Genomic DNA, 17,804 nt, shown 5'->3' with positions numbered 1-17,804 from the left:
CGAAGGCAAAGGCTTTAACCCACTGAGCCACCCAGGTGCCCCTGAAAACTGAGTCTTGAAATGGAATGAGGTTCATTCAACTTGTTCACCCTATGAACCTTATTTTGGCCAAGTCTGCATTTTCTAGATTCCCTTTTCTTTCCTTCTTTTCCCTTTTTTTCTTTCTTCCTTCCTCTCTTTCTCTCTCTCTCCTTTTTTTTTTTTTAAGGATTTTATTTATTTATTTGACAGAGAATGAGAGAGATCACAAGTAGGCAGAGAGAGGGGGAAGCAGGCTCCCCGCTGAGTAAAGAGCCTGCCTCAGGGCTCTATCCCAGGACCCCAGGACCATGACCTGAGCTGAAGGCAGAGGCCTAACCCTCTGTGTCACCCAGGTGCCCATCTTTTTTAAGGTTTTATCTTTAAATAATCTCTACATCCAACATGGGGCTCAAACTCACAACCGGGAGACCAAGCGTCACACACTCCAGGAACTGAGCCAGCCAGGAGCTCTTGGATTCCCTTTTCTTATCTTCTTTCAAAACGCCTACAAAATCTGAAGTTCTAAAAAAAAGTAATCAAATTGGAGCAAAATTGAGATTGCCACTGCTCCCTCTTGGAGCTAGGTTTTCATTGCTCTTTTGATTTCTAAGAGTATAGGGAGTCCTTTACAAAACGAGACTCACTATTTCCTCTTGTAGTTATTTCTAGGGATTAAATCATAATCCTCATCCTTTATAAAATAAGATGTGTCATTATTATAACAGAGAGCTTCTAAAATGCATGATCCCAGTTTCTCATCACTAGCCTTGAATAGGGCTTTTCCGTGTTTTGGAGAGTTATATTAAGCTATGCATTTTAGTAGCTTACGTTTATTGAGCATTAATCCTCCAGCAGGCTCTGAGCTAAGCACTTTGCATACATTATCTCATTTAATCCTCATTAGGACGCTTTCGGGAAGGTAGCATTATCATCTGCAATTTCCATATGAGGGAGCTGAGGCAATCAGAGTTTAAATGACTTTCTCTTCTGGCCAGTTGTGGACAGGATTTGGAGAAGTATATCTCAGTGTAATAAATAAAAGATCAAAATTCCTCTTGGGTAACCTGGAGATGGCTCACAGGTAGCCCTTGGTCCTGTGGAGTGTTATTCGTATGGTTGGAATTAAACTGAGAGCTTCTAAAGGCAGAAAGAAGAGGGAAATATGGTTAGTTTAGTGTTAGAAGAAGGTCTCTGACAGTTCGGGCAGAGCACTTAGGGAGGCAAAAGTGAGACAGACAAGGTCCTGCTCCATTTTGAGCTCACAGTCTTGGGCAGATTATGATATAGGCCAGGCATTGTCTGGTCTTATTGGACTCATAACTATAACCTTAATGGACACATAGCTGTGTGTGTGTGTGTGTGTGTGTGTGTGTTTTTTTCTAAGATTTATTTATTTATTTTAGAGAGAAAATGCGAGCATGAGTTGGGGGAGGGGCAAAAGGCGAGGGAGGGAGAGAAGCAGATGCCATCCTGAGCATGGAGCCTGATGAGGCTCCATCTCACATCCCTGAAATCATCCCACATCCCTGAAATCATAAGGTGAAATCAAGAATCAGATGCTTAACTGACTGAGCCACCCAGGCTCCCTGGCACTTAATAGTTTTAATAAGATTTATTTATTTCTCATCTTTAACCACTTAAAGCATCTCTCAGTGTTGGGCATTGAGAATTTTTCCAGTTTGGGGCCAATATGGATACACAATTTTCCTGCACACTTTTTGGTATCTACTGAAATATTTTTTTTAAAAGATTTTATTTATTTATTTGACAGAGAGAGACACAGTGAGAGAGGGAACACAAGCAGGGGGAGTGGGAGAGGGAGAAGCAGGCTTCCCTCTGAGCAGGGAGCCTGATGAGGGGCTCAATCCCAGGAACCTGGAATCATGACCCAAACCAAAGGCAGGTGCTTAACAACAGAGCCATCCAAGCACCCCTGAAACATTTTCTTAGAATAAATTTTTGCAGAACAGTTCCTAGGTCAAAGAGTATGAATATCTTTATGGTTCTTTCAACACATTATCATGTTGCTTTCTAGAACGATTTGTGATTTGCACAACATATTTATTAAGCATCTACAATATATCGAGCTTTATATTAAACACTAGAGATATACTGTGAACGAATATGGTCCCTGCCTTCAAGAAGTGTAACAATTTCTGTCACTAAAAATATATACTTCTAAATTTTTTGAAAGATTTTATCTCTGGGGTGCCTCTGTGGCTCTGTTGGTTAAACACTTGACTCATGATTTTGGCTGAGGTCACGATCTCAGGGTTGTGAGATGGAGCCCTGAGTAGGGCTCTGGCTGGGTATGGAGGCTGCTAAACATTCTCTCTCTCCATCTACCTCTCCCCACCAGTCAAAAGTTAAAAAAAAAAATTATTATTATTTTTTAAGATTTCATTTATTTGAGAGAGAGGAGAAAGCACAAGCAGGGGGAGGGGCAGAAGGAGAAGACTCCCTGCTGAGCAGGGAGCCTGACCTGGGGCTCCATCCCAGGACCCTGGGATCATGACGTGAGCCAAAGGCAGACGCTTAACTGACTAAGCAATCCAGGGGCCTTTAGATTTTATTATTTTTTAATGTCATCTTTATACCCAGCTTCCCAAAGTGGAGCTCACACTCATGACCCCAAGATCAGGAGTTGCATGCTCTACAAACTAGGCCAGCCAGATGCCCCTATACATTTAATTTTGATGCCAAATCACCAGGACATAAGTGTAAAATAACATTTTTTAAATTTATACCTATTTTTCTTTTTACACTTGCATTTAATGATTGGATGTTTATGTTCTATTTTTATATAAATTATTTTTGTCTGTGGGTTGATTCTTTTTTATGTGAAATATCATTGTCCATTTTAAAATTCTGTTTATTTCCTTATTCTACTTATAAACTTATTTTCCTTGTAAAATTGAAAGAAATGTTTTCATCTGTCACATTTAATGTATTTTTCTTGTTAGCTTATATTTTATCATTTCATTATTACTTCCAACTACACATGTTTAAAATTTTTATGTATTTGAGATTGTCAGTCTTTCCCTTTGCCATATCTTTTGCTTATAAACTGAATGGCTCTTTTCTCATAGACCTGATAAATATTATATTATTTTTCTGATGGTTTCTCTATAACTTAATCTTCATTAATTTTAGAATGAATTTTAGAGTGAGTTTTAGAATAAGTACTTTATCATCCATTCAGTTTTTCTATATAGTTGGAGCCACTTCTGGTTTCTTTTCGTATACCACTGAGCACATTTCCATTACCTGCACTTTTGCCCTTTAAAAAACACTGTTGCTCAAAATAATTTTTAAAAAATAAAAAAATTAAACAAAAATAAAAATAAAAATACTGCTGCTTATAACATGTTTGACTAGAGTCTTTCATTGATCTCGTTATATTTCAGAATGTATTTTTGCTACTTTTTTTGTGTTTCAAAATCTTACTGGGATATATATTGAAACTGACTAATCTTATGACGTGACTTCAGAATTCTAGTTATACCACTTGCTGGTTGCTAGTTCACCGGTTCAACTCTAAGCTTGGGGATAATATTAATATCTGCCTCGTTAAAGTTTTAGAATTAAATGGAAAAATTCCACGTAAAGTCATTTAGCACACTTTCTATCTCCACGCTTTGCATAGGAAATGCTAGAATCGTATTAATTATTATGCTTAGCTTGAGGACAAATAGCCATTTTTACAACTTCACTGTAAGGTGGACAGACCACGATTTTTCTATACTGAACCTCGACGAAAGCGTCACTGTCACTCTTAAAGGTGCCCAAGCTCCAAGCCTCAGCGCCGCCCGGGGAGGGGCGGGCCCCGTTGCCTAGGAGATGGGGGGGCGGGTCTGGAGTTTAGAATCTTTGCTACCAGACGACGGGCACTTCCTGGGGGCGGGAGGAGGCGAGGGCGCGGCGCCCGACGCGACGTCCAGCAGCCAATCAGAAAGCAGGGCGCCCATTCAAATTGCGGCCGCAGAGGGAGCCGGCGGTGCGGGTTGTGAGTGGTGTGGACGTCGTTGGGGAGGTCTTCGCGAGTGGGGAGCCCTTCAGAGGGGCGAAGTATCCATGCTGTGGGGGCGTGCGAGCGCCTTCTGTACCGGTGACCGCTGAGGTGCGAGCGGAGGCCTTAGCGCGGGGTCCCCCACCGGCCCCGGAATCCCGGTCGGCGGCCAAGGGGTCCCCGAAGGACGCGCGCGGGCGGCTCCTCTGTGGGGACCCGGAAGCCGGACTTCAGGGCCCCTCGGCCTGGGCCTCACCCACTGAAGTCTCGCTCAGTCGGTTGGCATTAAGAGGTACACTCGCTGTCGCAGCCCTCGGAGTGACTAGCGGGGAGAACCATCCACGGGGATCTTTCGCTTGCGGCTGTGACTTAATTTCCTTCTTTTTGTTCGTTCCACTCCTCTTTAAACTCCGGTGGCAAAACGTCCCAAACAAAAAGCCCCATCTGTTTGCGTAAGTAGCAAATAGTTTTTAGCTGCGGTAGAATTTCCAGAATCTTGTCTTGCCTTTAAATTTACTTCCATAAAAGGAACGTTCTGTATTTTTAGTTAAAATGTTGAAGGAAGATGCTTATATCCTGGCGGTTTTGTTTTTGTTTTTGTTTTCTCTTTTTGGGGGCGGCGGCGGTGGTGGTAATGATTATTACTTATTTAAATCCTTAAAAGCCTTACTTAAAAGTTAACTTCTATTATTTTATCCCTGCATAGCCGTATCTATGGAATAGTTTGAGCAAGTGTCATTTTACAAGTGAGAACCAAGCATGCAAAGTTAAGGACTTGTTTACATCAGTAGTACACAGTTCGGTGCAGAGTTGACTAGAAGCCAGGCCTTTGAGCTGTCATGGCAGTTCTTTTTCTTTTAAACCATTAGTGCTGCATATTGTTGACATATTTACAGGCACACCTGTCTGCTTTGTTGTCTAACTGCTAGAGAGCAAGCTGTCTATTTACCTAATCTTGCATAATTTTTCTCAACAGAAGCAATTAATTTACTTGTTGTAGTTATTGTCTATGGTATTTATTTGGGAATACTCTGTTTTGCAACCCCTCTCAAACTAATCTCCACGAGGCGTCCCTGTAATTAACATACATTCAACAGGTGTTATGGAAATGCTTTATCCAGTCTTTGATTTAGGTGCCAGGGTTTCTGTTAGTCCCTCTCCTAATCTGCAAACAGGGAGTACTCAACTAGAAATCTTTGCTGACATGCAGGTTCCTCCCCCCCATCTTACTGTGTTAAAAGACACATGACATGTATCCTCTTACCTTCTTTTACTTATACATTTTAAAGTGTATATCCTTAAATACATTCATGTTGTTCAGCTGTCACTAACATCCATTCCCTAATCCTTTGTCATCTTGTAAATCTGAAACTCTGTACTTATTAAACAACAATCCTTCATTTTCCCTGGCTCCAGCCCCTGGCAACCACCATTATACTTTCTGTCTTTATGATTTTTAACTACTCCAAGTATCTCATATGAGTGGAATCCTCCAGTATTTGTCTTTTTGTGACTTACCTCATTTAGCTTTATGTCTTTAAGGTTCATCCATGTTATAGCATATTGCAGAATTTCTTTTTAAGGCTGCATAATATTTCGGTGTCTGTAAATACCACATTTTGGTGAGCCTTTCATCCGTCCATGGACACTTGGGTTGCTTCCATATTTTAGGTACAGCGAATAATACTGTTATGAACATGGGTGTACAGATGTCTCTTCAAGATCCCGATTTTAGTTCTTTTGGTTAGATATCCAGAAGTAGAATCCCTCGGTCATATTGTAATTCTATTTTTAGTTTTTTGAGGAACTTCCATGCTGTTTTCCACAGTGGCTGCGCTATTTCACGTTTCCACCAGTAGCACACAAGGGTACTAATTTCTCCACATCCTCACCAATACTTGTTTTTTTTTTGTTAGTAGCCAGCCTAATGGGTGTGATGTGGTATCTCATTGTAGTTTTGATTTGTTTTTCCCTAATGATTAGTGATGTTGAACATCTTCTTATGTGCTTATTGGTTATTTAAATATCTTCTTTGATATGTACTGTTTACATCTTTTAAGTCACTTAGTATCTTTATCCTGATATCATGGAAAACTGTGTATTTCTTCTAAACTAAGGAAATGGGAACAGGGTTTTGTCAATAGTATCTATCAGAGGGCCTGGCATGTAATAGGGACTCAGTAAATATTTGTTACATAATGATTATAAGCTCTTTGAAGGCAGAGATTTGTGTGAAGTTGCTTAGGAGCAGTATCTGAGGAGGAGATTGTGATTTATTCTAACATATTCCTTTGGGAAATTATTTTCACAGTAGAGAGTTCTCGTATTTTTTAATGTCTGTTTATAGTCTTACAATCTAATTTTTTTTTTTTTTTTTTTACAGTTTAGCAGATAATTGGAAACTTACACATACGATATGGCTGGAAGTCAAATGAACATCTAAAAAAGAGCTTCGGTTCTTCACCAACACTTTTTTAAAACAACTTGCTGCCACAATGTCAGTATACACCACACATAGTAGAAATAACAGGGATATCCTTGGTATACCTTCTTCCCAAAAGAGTTCATCACTGAATGTCCTCACCCATAGTAGCAGACGTAAGCTGCATTTGAATTCGGATGTGTCAGAATGTGAAAATGATGATCCGTTATTGAGATCTGCAGGTAAAATCAGAGACATAAATTGTACTTATGTGATTTCAGCCTGTAAAAAAACAGGAGAGGTTCCTCTTACCCCTGACCCTGTAGGTAGATTGACACTTCAGAGAAGAGTTACAAGGAGCAAAGAATCATCTTCACATGGCAGCGAGTTGGGAGACTCAACCGAAAAAACTGCAGAGACACGTCTTACATTACAGCGTCGTGCTAAAACAGAATCTGTGGGAAAGTGGAGAACAACTCAAATGGATTCTGTGGAAAAGGGGAAAACAGCTCAAACAGATTGTGTAAAAAAGTGGAAAACAACACAGAATGTGGGAAGCCCAACAGAAAATGATTGTGCTTCCCTGGAAGTGAGGAGAAAGGTAACAGTTGTAAATAATGATAAAGACTCTTCTGTTGCACCTTTTGTTCCTTTAGCGGAAGGCCCAAAAGACGTTGAAATGATGAATGATGAAAAACACAAAGAAACATCTTCTGCCCTTCTTGGGGCAAATGAACATGTTGCACTTCAATACTTAAGTAATAGAGCACCCACTGATACCCAGAGTCAGACTAAAGTTGTTCCATCCAGACACTTGGCAACAAAGCCTCTTCAGAGCAAGTTGAGTATCAAAGTGTCAGGAACAGGAAACTTACATCAGCGAAGTACTGGGAAGGATATGGCAAAAAATTCAAATAAAATTGAAAGCTTAGAAAAAAGAACACCTACGAAATACATCATAGGACACAAATGGACACCAAAGTGTGGCACGCCACAGCTTATTAGCCCAGCTGCATCGACACCGAAAAATAGGGTGCCTAGCCTCCAAGTTCAACAAAAGCCAAGAGGTTCTCTTCTAGCAAATGAAAGGGAAAGGTCACAAGAAAATACACTCCCTCTTAAAGAGGAAACGGCAGGTCAGAACACTTCTATAGAAGCAGACCCCCTAAAAGTAGAGAACAGTCAAGTGACAGTGGCAATACGTGTGAGGCCGTTCAGCAAAAGGTATGTTACACCTTTTTAAATCTAAGGCCAAACTTCCGACATGTAATGTGTCCCATTCCTCTCTGCCTTTGGAAAGTGAGTGCATTCATGCATCTTCAAGCTTGGCACTGGCATTTCTATGTAGAGAGAACTTTTGGTTTAGTTGTGGAACCCTCATTATTTTTGATGATTGGGTATAAAATTAAAACATGGAAATCACCATCTTTTGTAAATGTAAATTTCTTTAGATCTGCTGCTTTGAAAACGTTGGAATGACTTAAGTGTCTAATGCAGTCTGCTTTCACATCTGCGATGTATGGTGGGCTCTTCTGTGTTTCCCTTAAAAAGAGCACTTATTAGGTCACTTATTCCACAAAGAGGTCCTTCCAAAATCCTGTCCAGCATATTATCATTCCCATCATCTTCTCTGATAGATAGTAGTTATATATCAGATATATATATATATATAATAAATGTTATAGATAGTTATATATCAGCTATAGATAGCTAATAAATGCAGTGATGTATTAGATTTGAGGCTGATAGTAAAAAATCGCTCTCCAAAGTGGTTGTGGGTGAGATAGTCACATATTACAGGTAGGGATAAGAAAAATGAACATGACAAAATGTGAATGTGGCATTTAATTATTTTTGGATGTTTTGTGAGGTGACTGCAAAAAACCTTCAAAGTTAGTTGTTAACTCTGTTGTATATCTAAGCAAGATGCGACAGGATATGGTGACCCCTGCTGTGGGGGAAGGAACCCCTAGTTCGAACCTAAAGGGTCAGAGATTAAAAGCAAGTTATAGGGTGCTTTAAAGCCTGTTAATGAAGATGCGGGGTTTGTGATAAGTGAGAAAACTGAGAGTGAGTTGGCCGGAGAGAAAAACTGAGAGTGAGTTGGCCGGAGAGAATGGGGAAACCTCAAAGACAGGCCTCAAGGTTCATGATAGGACGAGAGACCATAGAAGGAATAGAGGTGGTAGGAGTAAACTCCACGACAGATGACTACCCACGATGGATGACGACTAAGTTCTGAAGAGAACTTAGTAAGGGGCCAAGTGCCTGAGTCCAGACTCATCAGACAAGCCATGTAAACTGGGCTGATGGCAGGGGCAGTGGAACACTTGTCACATTGAAGAAGCAGGTTGATTCCAGGATAAATTCTGATCTAAAGCAGAGTTGGGGGCAAAAAGGGACATCTGGGGGCCAGGCAAGGACTGTTAATGTTTTTCTGCAGATGCAGAGTAAGTGAAAGATTTCCACTTAAGTCTGATGGAAGAAGCATGCACGTGAAAATCCAGGATTTTAAGGGAGATCATCTAACAGAGGGGGGAACTTTGTATTAACAGTAACAATAGGCAGTAGCCCAAAGAGATTTATGATTGAGACTTATACTTAACTGAGTTTGTTGAAATTCTGTTTGCATTTCACATCAGCTTTATGTAGATCTGCATCTCTGAAACTTCTCTATAATATATTAAAAAGTTCCTAGATTTGGACTGAAGAGTATAGATAGATTATAGTGGTGGGATGGGTGAAGGGAGAGCTCAAGAGGAAAAGGAAAAAGATGGAAAATCCTGTAAAAGTAGGGTGATTTTTCAGACAACAGATCTGGGACTCCATTTTCCCTCTAAGGAGTGACCCTGGAGCTGTAGGGAGTATGTATTTGGAAATACATGTTAGCTGGTCTACATTTTCCACATAAAACTAAAGAATTATCTTGCTCTGGAGTTGTTGTCTTTAACTTGTTTTGAGGTTCTTGTTATATTCTATGGAATAATACTCCAAATAATCACAGTAACTTAATATTTTTCTTTGTGCTTCTTCATAAAGAGAGAAGGTTGAAAAGGCATCCCAGGTGGTCTTCATGAATGGGGAAGAAATAGTTGTGGAACATCCTGACATGAAACAAGTTTATAATTTTATTTATGATCTTACATTCTGGTCTTTCGATGAATGTCATCCCAACTATGCTAACCAGACAACTGTTTATGAGATGCTAGCTGTACCCCTCCTAGAACGCGCCTTTGAAGGCTACAATACCTGTCTGTTCGCTTATGGTCAGACTGGCTCAGGAAAATCATATACGTAAGTATTTTTCCAAGTACAGTTATTGAAAATGTCAAACTCTTTGGTGAGAAACAGTGTAGTGTTGATAGAAAGAATGTAGTTTTGAAACTACATAGGTCTGGGCTCAAATCTCATCCATTCTATATACTGGTTCTGCAAACTTGGGCACGTTATGTAACCTCTGAGCTTCAGCTTATTCAGGAGATACTATTTACTTTGTAAGGGTCATTGACCCATTTTACTGTACATATGTCTTGTGTAAACCCAAATCTGGAGAGGTTATTTTGTAAATATGATTGTGAGAATTAAAAGTAGTCAACTAATAAATGGTATATGTATATAAAAAGGCTCTGCTTGTACTTTCTCACAACTCTCTGAATTAGATACCTCTTATTTATTTCCATTTTATAGAAGAGGAAATTGAGGTTTTCTGGGGTTAAGTACCTTGTTTAAGGTCACAGAGCTAATAAGTGGTGAGATCAAGATTTGAACTCAGGAAGATCTGACTTCAGAGACTAGGTTATTAGATATTTATAATGTGGTTTAATTAGCTTGTTTCCCATTCATTCCCCAACCCATTTCCCCAGAAGAATTTTTAAAAACCACTAATTAGTTTTATCCCTATTCACCCCTGCCATTTATTATGTATTTTCCAGGATGATGGGACTTAGTGAAGAACCAGGAATAATTCCAAGGTTTTGTGAAGACCTTTTTGCTCAAGTAGCCAAAAAACAAACTCAGGAGGTGCGTTCTCTTTTGTAAGCCTTCATGTTAGACTAGGAAACAGTCAAATCAAATTAAAATCAGAGTTATCACCTCTAAGGAAATAATGGAAGATGCAATTTTAAGTTCTAAATCATTCTCTTTTGAAACAGTGGTATGGGAGAGAGATTGGAGATTCAAAACTTTGGAATGAATTCCCCTCGATGGGCAGTGATAGAAGGATCATCTCTTCTGTCTTCTCTAGCTTTTTCAGCTATATTACTTTTATGTATGTGCAGTGGCTTATAATGTGGCAGTTATGTACCATTACATGTTTGTAGTCAGGCAGATACACAGACTCAACTAAGGACAGTGGGTAGAAACTTCAGAACAACATGAAGCAGAGAGTAGTGAAGCTGGAGTTTAAACCCAGATTCAGCTTCAAATACCATGCTCTTTACACTGCCCTACACCTGAAAATTGGTACTAGCTTCCCTTTTTTGTTATTCATTCGTCCATGCAGCCAGTATTTACTGTATATCGGCTGTTTGCCGAGCATTCCATTAGATCATTTTTCCCCAAATTTGCTTCATCATAAGAATTACCAGGAATGTGTCAGGGGCAGATTTTCACTTGTGTGTTTGATCATGTGTGATTGTATATGTGTGTGTTTGTGTGTGTGTATGTGTACACTTGCTAAAAAAAATCTCTTCAGGAGATTCTGATTTAGTTGATCTGGGCTACAGCTGGGAATTTATAGTTTTCTTACTACACTATACCTAGTGATTCTTATGATAAGGGAAATTGGAGAAATGCTGTGCAAGATTTGGGAATATGTAGTTAAAAGACCCAGTTTCTGTATTTAAGAGAGTATAATGGAGAAATGAGTCAGTAAATAGCCAAGCACAATCAACTTAATGCTAAATAAATGAAAACAAATACTATAATAGTGTAAGAACAGTGTGCTTTGAGAATATTTAAGATTAGAGGAAGCCACGTGTTCTTAAATGAGGGACAACTGAGCTTATTTTTGAAGGAAACAGAGCAGTTATTAGCTTGGTGAAGCAGCGGAAGGACATTCCAGGCAGCGGGAGCAGCATGTGCAAAGCTTTGAAAGCAAGAGAGTAGGGAGCCTTTGGGAATCTATAAATTGTTTACTTTGCTTTAAGCATGGAATTTGAGAATGGAGGGTGATAAGAGATGAAACCAGAGAGGCAGGCAAAACTCAGCTTGTGAATGACTTTATGACCCTTGCATCTAGGAATTTAGAAAGCTATGGAAGAATTTTAAGCAGGGAAATCAAATGACCACCTTTGCTCTTCAAAAAAAAAAAAAAAAAAGATAGCTCTGGCTGCAGTTTTGAAAATGGATTGAAAAGAAGTAAAACTGGATGCAAAGAGACCAGTTGTGGGACTTGTAAACTGTAAGGAAGGCATGACAGGGACTAGATTCAGGTAGTGACTGTAGGATTGAACATTTGAGAGATCTTAGTAAATAGAGCTTATTTTCTTTGGATAAATGTCAATTCAAGTCCTTTGCCTGTTTTTAAATTGGGTTGTTTGTCTTTTTGCTGTTGGGTTGTAAGAGTCCTTTATATATTCTGGATCCTAGAACCTTATCTGTTATATAATTTGCAAAAAATGCAAGGATTTTTAAAATAAGTTGCATGTTGTGTTTCTATTTGTCCTACTAGGTCAGCTACCACCTTGAAATGAGCTTTTTTGAAGTGTATAATGAAAAAATTCATGACCTTCTGGTTTGTAAAGGAGAAAACGGGCAGAGAAAGCAACCAGTAAGATTAAAACAATTTATGACCTGTTTTTAATTTGCTTTTATAAATGCGTATGGTTATGCTAGTACTCAACATGATCTATATGGCTTGCATTTTTACTAAAATTGCTATTATATGGTAGCAAATGCTTGGGATCTACAGTCTAAGTGAGTAAATAAATAGTAAATAATCTAAACATTATTGCTAATGGGAATTAAATTCATTATTAAATTTAGCCTCTTTTAAAACAAATATTGTATCAAAATTTAAGATAAAATATGTGTTTCAAGATTTCATTAGACCACTTAAATCAAACACTAAATCCCTAAAGCCAAAAAGCAGTAGAAGTTTAAAAATTGTTTTGTTATTATAGAATATGTATCTTATTGGGTTATTTAGTAAATTGGTATCTTGTACATTATATTTTCTGTGAAATAATAAGTTCCACAAATACATAATTTTTTTAAAAAAACTGCTATCAAAATATAAAATTTGAGGAGTACCTGGATGGCTCAGTTGATTAAGCCTCCAACTCTTGATTTTGATTCAGGTCATGATCTCAATGGATCTCTTGGGATTGAGCCCTTCATTGGGCTCTGAGCTCTGCAGAGCAGAATCTGCTGGAGACTCTCTCTGCCTTTGCACCTCACCCCCTATCTTGCACATGCTCTCTCTCTCTCAAATAAATAAATAAAGTCCTTTCTTTAAAAGAATGTAAAAATTTTTAATTTTGAAAAGGACCTTGGAGAGCAAGAAAGTAAAATCAAAAGAGGTCACTTGACTTTCAAAGTCAAGTCATTCAAAGTCATTGTGGCTATGCTGTTGGTAACATCAAGAATCTTAAACTTGGCTTTTCTTCTTTGACTTAAATGTATTTTAAATTTCTGGTTACAAAGTTTAAAACATAATGTAAACCTGGAAAAAAATTAACTGAAATTTGCTGAACGTATTTTATTTTAAAGAGATATTTAAGAGCATAGAGATAATAGCCACTGCAGGTCTTAAGAATAAAGAACTAGGGACGCCTGGGTGGCGCAGTTGGTTGGACGACTGCCTTCAGCTCAGGGCGTGATCCTGGAGTCCCGGGATCGAGTCCCACATCAGGCTCCCAGCTCCATGGGGAGTCTGCTTCGCTCTCTGACCTTCTCCTCGCTCGTGCTCTCTCTCACTGTCTCTCTCTCTCAAATAAATAAAAAAATAAAATCTTAAAAATATATTTAAAAAAAAAAAGAATAAAGAACTAGTAAGATATTTGATGCTACAGTGAACTGTGGCATCTTGTAAATAGTTTGTGATACTGAAGCAGTATCTTAATGCCTTACAGATTTGTGTTTGTGAGAACCTTTATATTTATCTCTGGGTCAAGTAAAGGCAAATCTCTTTGCCTTAAACTCCACATACACAAGAAAAGACCATTTAAAATTGTGTTTTATATGAAATATTTGTTATGCCCTTAATAATGCTAATGTTTTCTTCTATTAGCTGAGAGTAAGGGAGCATCCTGTCTCTGGGCCGTATGTCGAAGCTCTGTCAATGTAAGTGTTTGGTTCAGTGAAAACAAGGAGGAGACAAGTAATGAATAGAACGAATGTTGTTCTCATTTGCCTTCCTGACTTTGAAACACTGGATAACTATTTAACATTCACCCTTAATATTATTCCTTTAATTTTTCCTCTCTTTCCAACTACAGCATTAGCTGCTTGTTTTTGTGTTTTTTTATATTTTTTGCAGCACCTGTAAAGTGCCTGATATGGAGTGTTAGTTATACTGTGTGTGAGATATTTGATTTTTCTCCCCTTATCCCCTTTCCCCATTAAGTTAAGCCTTCCCTTTCTAGCTGCTTTTTCTATTACTTTAAGCTGAAGAGGGGAGAAGGTGCTAAGATGAGTTTAGTGTTGAGAGTGTGAGACATGCTAAGAGTCATTTACTTTATCTTTCAACACCCCAGATGCCTTCTTAAAGAAAAGGGAAAGTGCATAGGTATGGATTCGGCTCCATTCAATAATTCTGGGATTATGTCACAACCTATACATACTAGCATACGCATACCCACGTATGCCAAGTATAGGTTTTGGTCTCATGATTTAGACTTGAATATTATAATATTAAGAGCTGAACTGCTTCATTAATAAAAACCATACTTTTTGGTAAAATTAAAACATTTGCTATCCTTTAAGAATGGAGACAGTGAAAGATTGTGTGAGAGCCAGTATAATAATATCTATGAATTATTCAATTGTGGTCTTCAGAAAGTAATTACGTAATTTACACATTATTATTATTTTATGAGAATAAGAAGGTAATTATCAGTAAAAACAATTTTGTCGGGGCGCCTGGTGGCTCAGTGGGTTGGAGCCTCTGCCTTCGGCTCGGGTCATGGTCCCAGGGTCCTGGGATCGAGCCCCGCATCGGGCTCTCTGCTCGGCAGGGAGCCTGCTTTCCTCCTCTCTCTCTGTCTGCCTCTCTGCCTACTTGTGCTCTCTGTCTGTCAAATAAATAAATAAAATCTTTAAAAAAACAAAAAACAAAAAAAAAACAATTTTGTCTTTTTCCTTTTTAAAAATAGGAATGTTGTCAGTTCTTACTCTGATATCCAGGTAAGATTGATTGTATTTTATCTTCTTTCTGCTACATTGAAAGATCATAATCATAAGTATTCATAAGAATATTTCTCCTTAACTGCTACTTGCATAAGTAAATCTTGTTAATTCATTATGAGCTGATTTTGTTTGTTAAACTTCAATCAGAGGAATTACTCAAAATAAAAATTGACTATCATAGCAGCTTAGCGTTATTGAAATAGTCTTTTAAAGGTGCAATTTCCTCATTCAAGTATCTGTGATGGAGGCAGAGTTGAAAATGGGAATACAAATTATTAAATTACAAACATTTATTAATTTCATTTTATAAACAGTTTATAAAGTGTATATGTTGCCAAATGCACTTACTTAATTTTGTTGTTTCTTAATTTGTTCTAATAAATTTTAGTTTGCTGTTCTGACCTCCCTCTCTTCTTTCTTGTAAGAGTTGGCTAGAATTGGGAAATAAACAAAGGGCAACTGCTGCTACTGGTATGAATGATAAAAGCTCCCGATCGCATTCGGTTTTCACCCTGGTAATGACCCAGACCAAGGTATTCTTTTTATTGATTATTTTCTTTAAATCAAAAGTAAGAGTATGATAATATAAATATATAACATAATTGGATTTTAGTATACACAATAATAGAATGACTTTTGTATGATGGCAGTATTTTTATTTTACTGTTTGAAAAATCAATAATGTATGATTATTAATTTATGATATCATTGATATTACTATGATAAGAATATTAATGTATGATAATATGTTTATAATACATGGTATTTGTACAGTATTTGGAAAAATGTATCAGAAAGTCAGAGATTTTTAAAAATTCAGCCGTAGGTTCCACTATTCAAATAAAGCCCCTCTCAGTATTTTAATATATAATATTTTAGTTGTTTTACAATCACTCTTAAACAAATTTACAAAATCTTCAATAATTTTATGCCATTAAAATTCTTTATCAACTATCATTTTTCATAGCTATATAATATTCCATAAACGATTCCAGTTTCTCTGCTGTTGGACATTTATGTTGCTTTTAAGTGCTTTGCTCCTTTGGGATGCCTGGCTGGCTCAGTCATAAGAGCATGTGATTCTTGATCTTGGGGTCATGAGTTCAAGTCCTGGGTTGGGTGGAGAGATTATTTAAATAAATAAATAAACACCTTGCTTTTTTCATGCTGTGATAAAATAACACCTTTGTACATTAAGCTTTTGCTCTGTTTATGGTTGTTTTGTCAATATAATTGGGTAGTTGTGAGTTTTTATCTCTTTAAAGTCATTTATTTTGGCATAATGCAAGCATTGCTCCATGTATTCTTGAATGTTTATTATAAGTTATTAATGATCACACTTTTGTGAGGGGACAGTTTCAAAAATAAATGAGCGGTTTGTAATCTTGTCTAACCTTCCATTTCAAGACTTACATTGATAGCAAGTCATGGAAGAACTTATGACCTATTATTTTAATGTCTTTTTGCTACAGACGGAATCTGTGGAAGGGGAAGAACATGATCACAGAATAACGAGTCGGATAAACCTGATAGATCTGGCGGGCAGTGAGCGCTGCTCCACAGCTCAAACTAGCGGAGATCGACTGAAGGTAAATATGAGGCTTTTCTGGGGCACCTGGCTGGCTCAGTCAGTGGAGCATATGACTCTTGTTCTTGAGGTTGTGAGCTCAAACTGACGCTGGGTGTAGAGATTACTCGAATAAATACAATCTTTAAAAAATATATAAGCGGGGACGCCTGGGTGGCTCAGTTGGTTAAGCAGCTGCCTTCGGCTCAGGTCATGATCCCAGCGTCCTGGGATCGAGTCCCACATCGGGCTCCTTGCTCATCAGGGAGCCTCCTTCTCCCTCTGCCTCTGCCTGCCTGTGCTTGCTCTCTCCCCCCCCCTCTGATAAATAAATAAAATCTTTAAAAAAAAAAAATATATATATATATATATAAGCGGCTTTTCTCATTTTAATGAAACTTAATTAACTTTTAATTCCCCAGGGCATTATTTGTAGGAGTTTGCAAACTAAATATACTTAACAACAACAAACAAAAACAAAAACTGTCTATCTGCAGTTTATAGACGACACTGCTGTGGTTTAAAGAGAGATCTTTACTTTTGTGGTCGTGTTTGCTTTTCAAAGAAAATTAGTAAATTTTGAGTTGTAAGGAAGTTGGTAGTTTATGGAAGAAAATATTGACTTGGTAATTATATGAGGGAAGGAATGTATTTTGTGAAATGAATGGATTGCTGAGCAGTTATTTTAAATTAGATGTTTTTTCTCATACACAGGAAGGTGGGAGTATTAATAAGTCTTTGCTCGTGCTGGGAAAGGTCATATCAGCTCTTTCTGAACAAGCAAACCGAAAGAGAGTATTTATTCCTTATCGCGAATCTGTTCTTACATGGCAAGTATCTTTGGAAATACAAAGAATTGTATAAAACATAGCGAACACTCTGGGGAAAAGAATGATAGACTGACTTCATGTAGCCTTGGGACCGAGAAGTGGTTAGCCGTGTGACTCCTAAGACCAGACTATGCGGATTGAATCTTGGTTCTGCATCCTATAAGCTCTGCAACTTCAGGCAAATCATTTAATGTTCTAGTCTGTTTCTCCACCTGTAAAATGAGTATAATAACAATATCTCCCTTGTAAGGTTATAGTGAAGATTAAATAATTACTACAAAACTGTTAACACGTAGTATGTGCTGTATTAGTATAAGCAGCTGGTACTACCCTCACTGTTTTTAGTGCTTCATGTATGAGCATATATGATACCACCAAACATATTGCTGTGTGTAAAAAGTGAAACCGTTTTGTGTGGTACCCACTGACTAGCATTTAAGTGTTCAATAAACATTTTGTTAATGAGTATGTTTTCATTAATGAGATACATTACATTCAAATTGCATCTGTATAGATTTAATATCCAATTGTGATAAGCATTGATATATAACTCTGATAAGGGCTGCCTCTCTACTTGACAGCCCCGATGCAGGGCTTGATCTCAGG

At 37.9% G+C, this 17,804-nt stretch overlaps 1 protein-coding gene across 1 annotated transcript in view; it reads left to right on the top strand.

Moving 5' to 3' along the window:
* The first annotated feature begins 4,069 nt into the window (after positions 1-4,069).
* KIF14 (kinesin family member 14) overlaps positions 4,070-17,804 on the top strand; it is a 52,773-nt gene continuing 39,038 nt past the window's right edge. The window contains exons 1-10 of the mRNA XM_044267556.1: positions 4,070-4,482; positions 6,414-7,676; positions 9,492-9,746; positions 10,385-10,472; positions 12,124-12,222; positions 13,684-13,736; positions 14,768-14,798; positions 15,227-15,334; positions 16,274-16,390; positions 17,083-17,198. Coding sequence (XP_044123491.1) covers positions 6,526-7,676; positions 9,492-9,746; positions 10,385-10,472; positions 12,124-12,222; positions 13,684-13,736; positions 14,768-14,798; positions 15,227-15,334; positions 16,274-16,390; positions 17,083-17,198 — 2,018 coding nt within the window. The 5' untranslated portion in view covers positions 4,070-4,482; positions 6,414-6,525. The remainder of the gene's footprint in view (positions 4,483-6,413; positions 7,677-9,491; positions 9,747-10,384; positions 10,473-12,123; positions 12,223-13,683; positions 13,737-14,767; positions 14,799-15,226; positions 15,335-16,273; positions 16,391-17,082; positions 17,199-17,804) is intronic.

The sequence above is a fragment of the Neovison vison genome, chromosome 10, assembly GCF_020171115.1.
Source record: "Neovison vison isolate M4711 chromosome 10, ASM_NN_V1, whole genome shotgun sequence".
Lineage (NCBI taxonomy): Eukaryota > Metazoa > Chordata > Mammalia > Carnivora > Mustelidae > Neogale > Neogale vison.
Note: the sequence above shows the minus strand (reverse complement) of the source record. Positions and strands in the feature narration are given on the sequence as shown.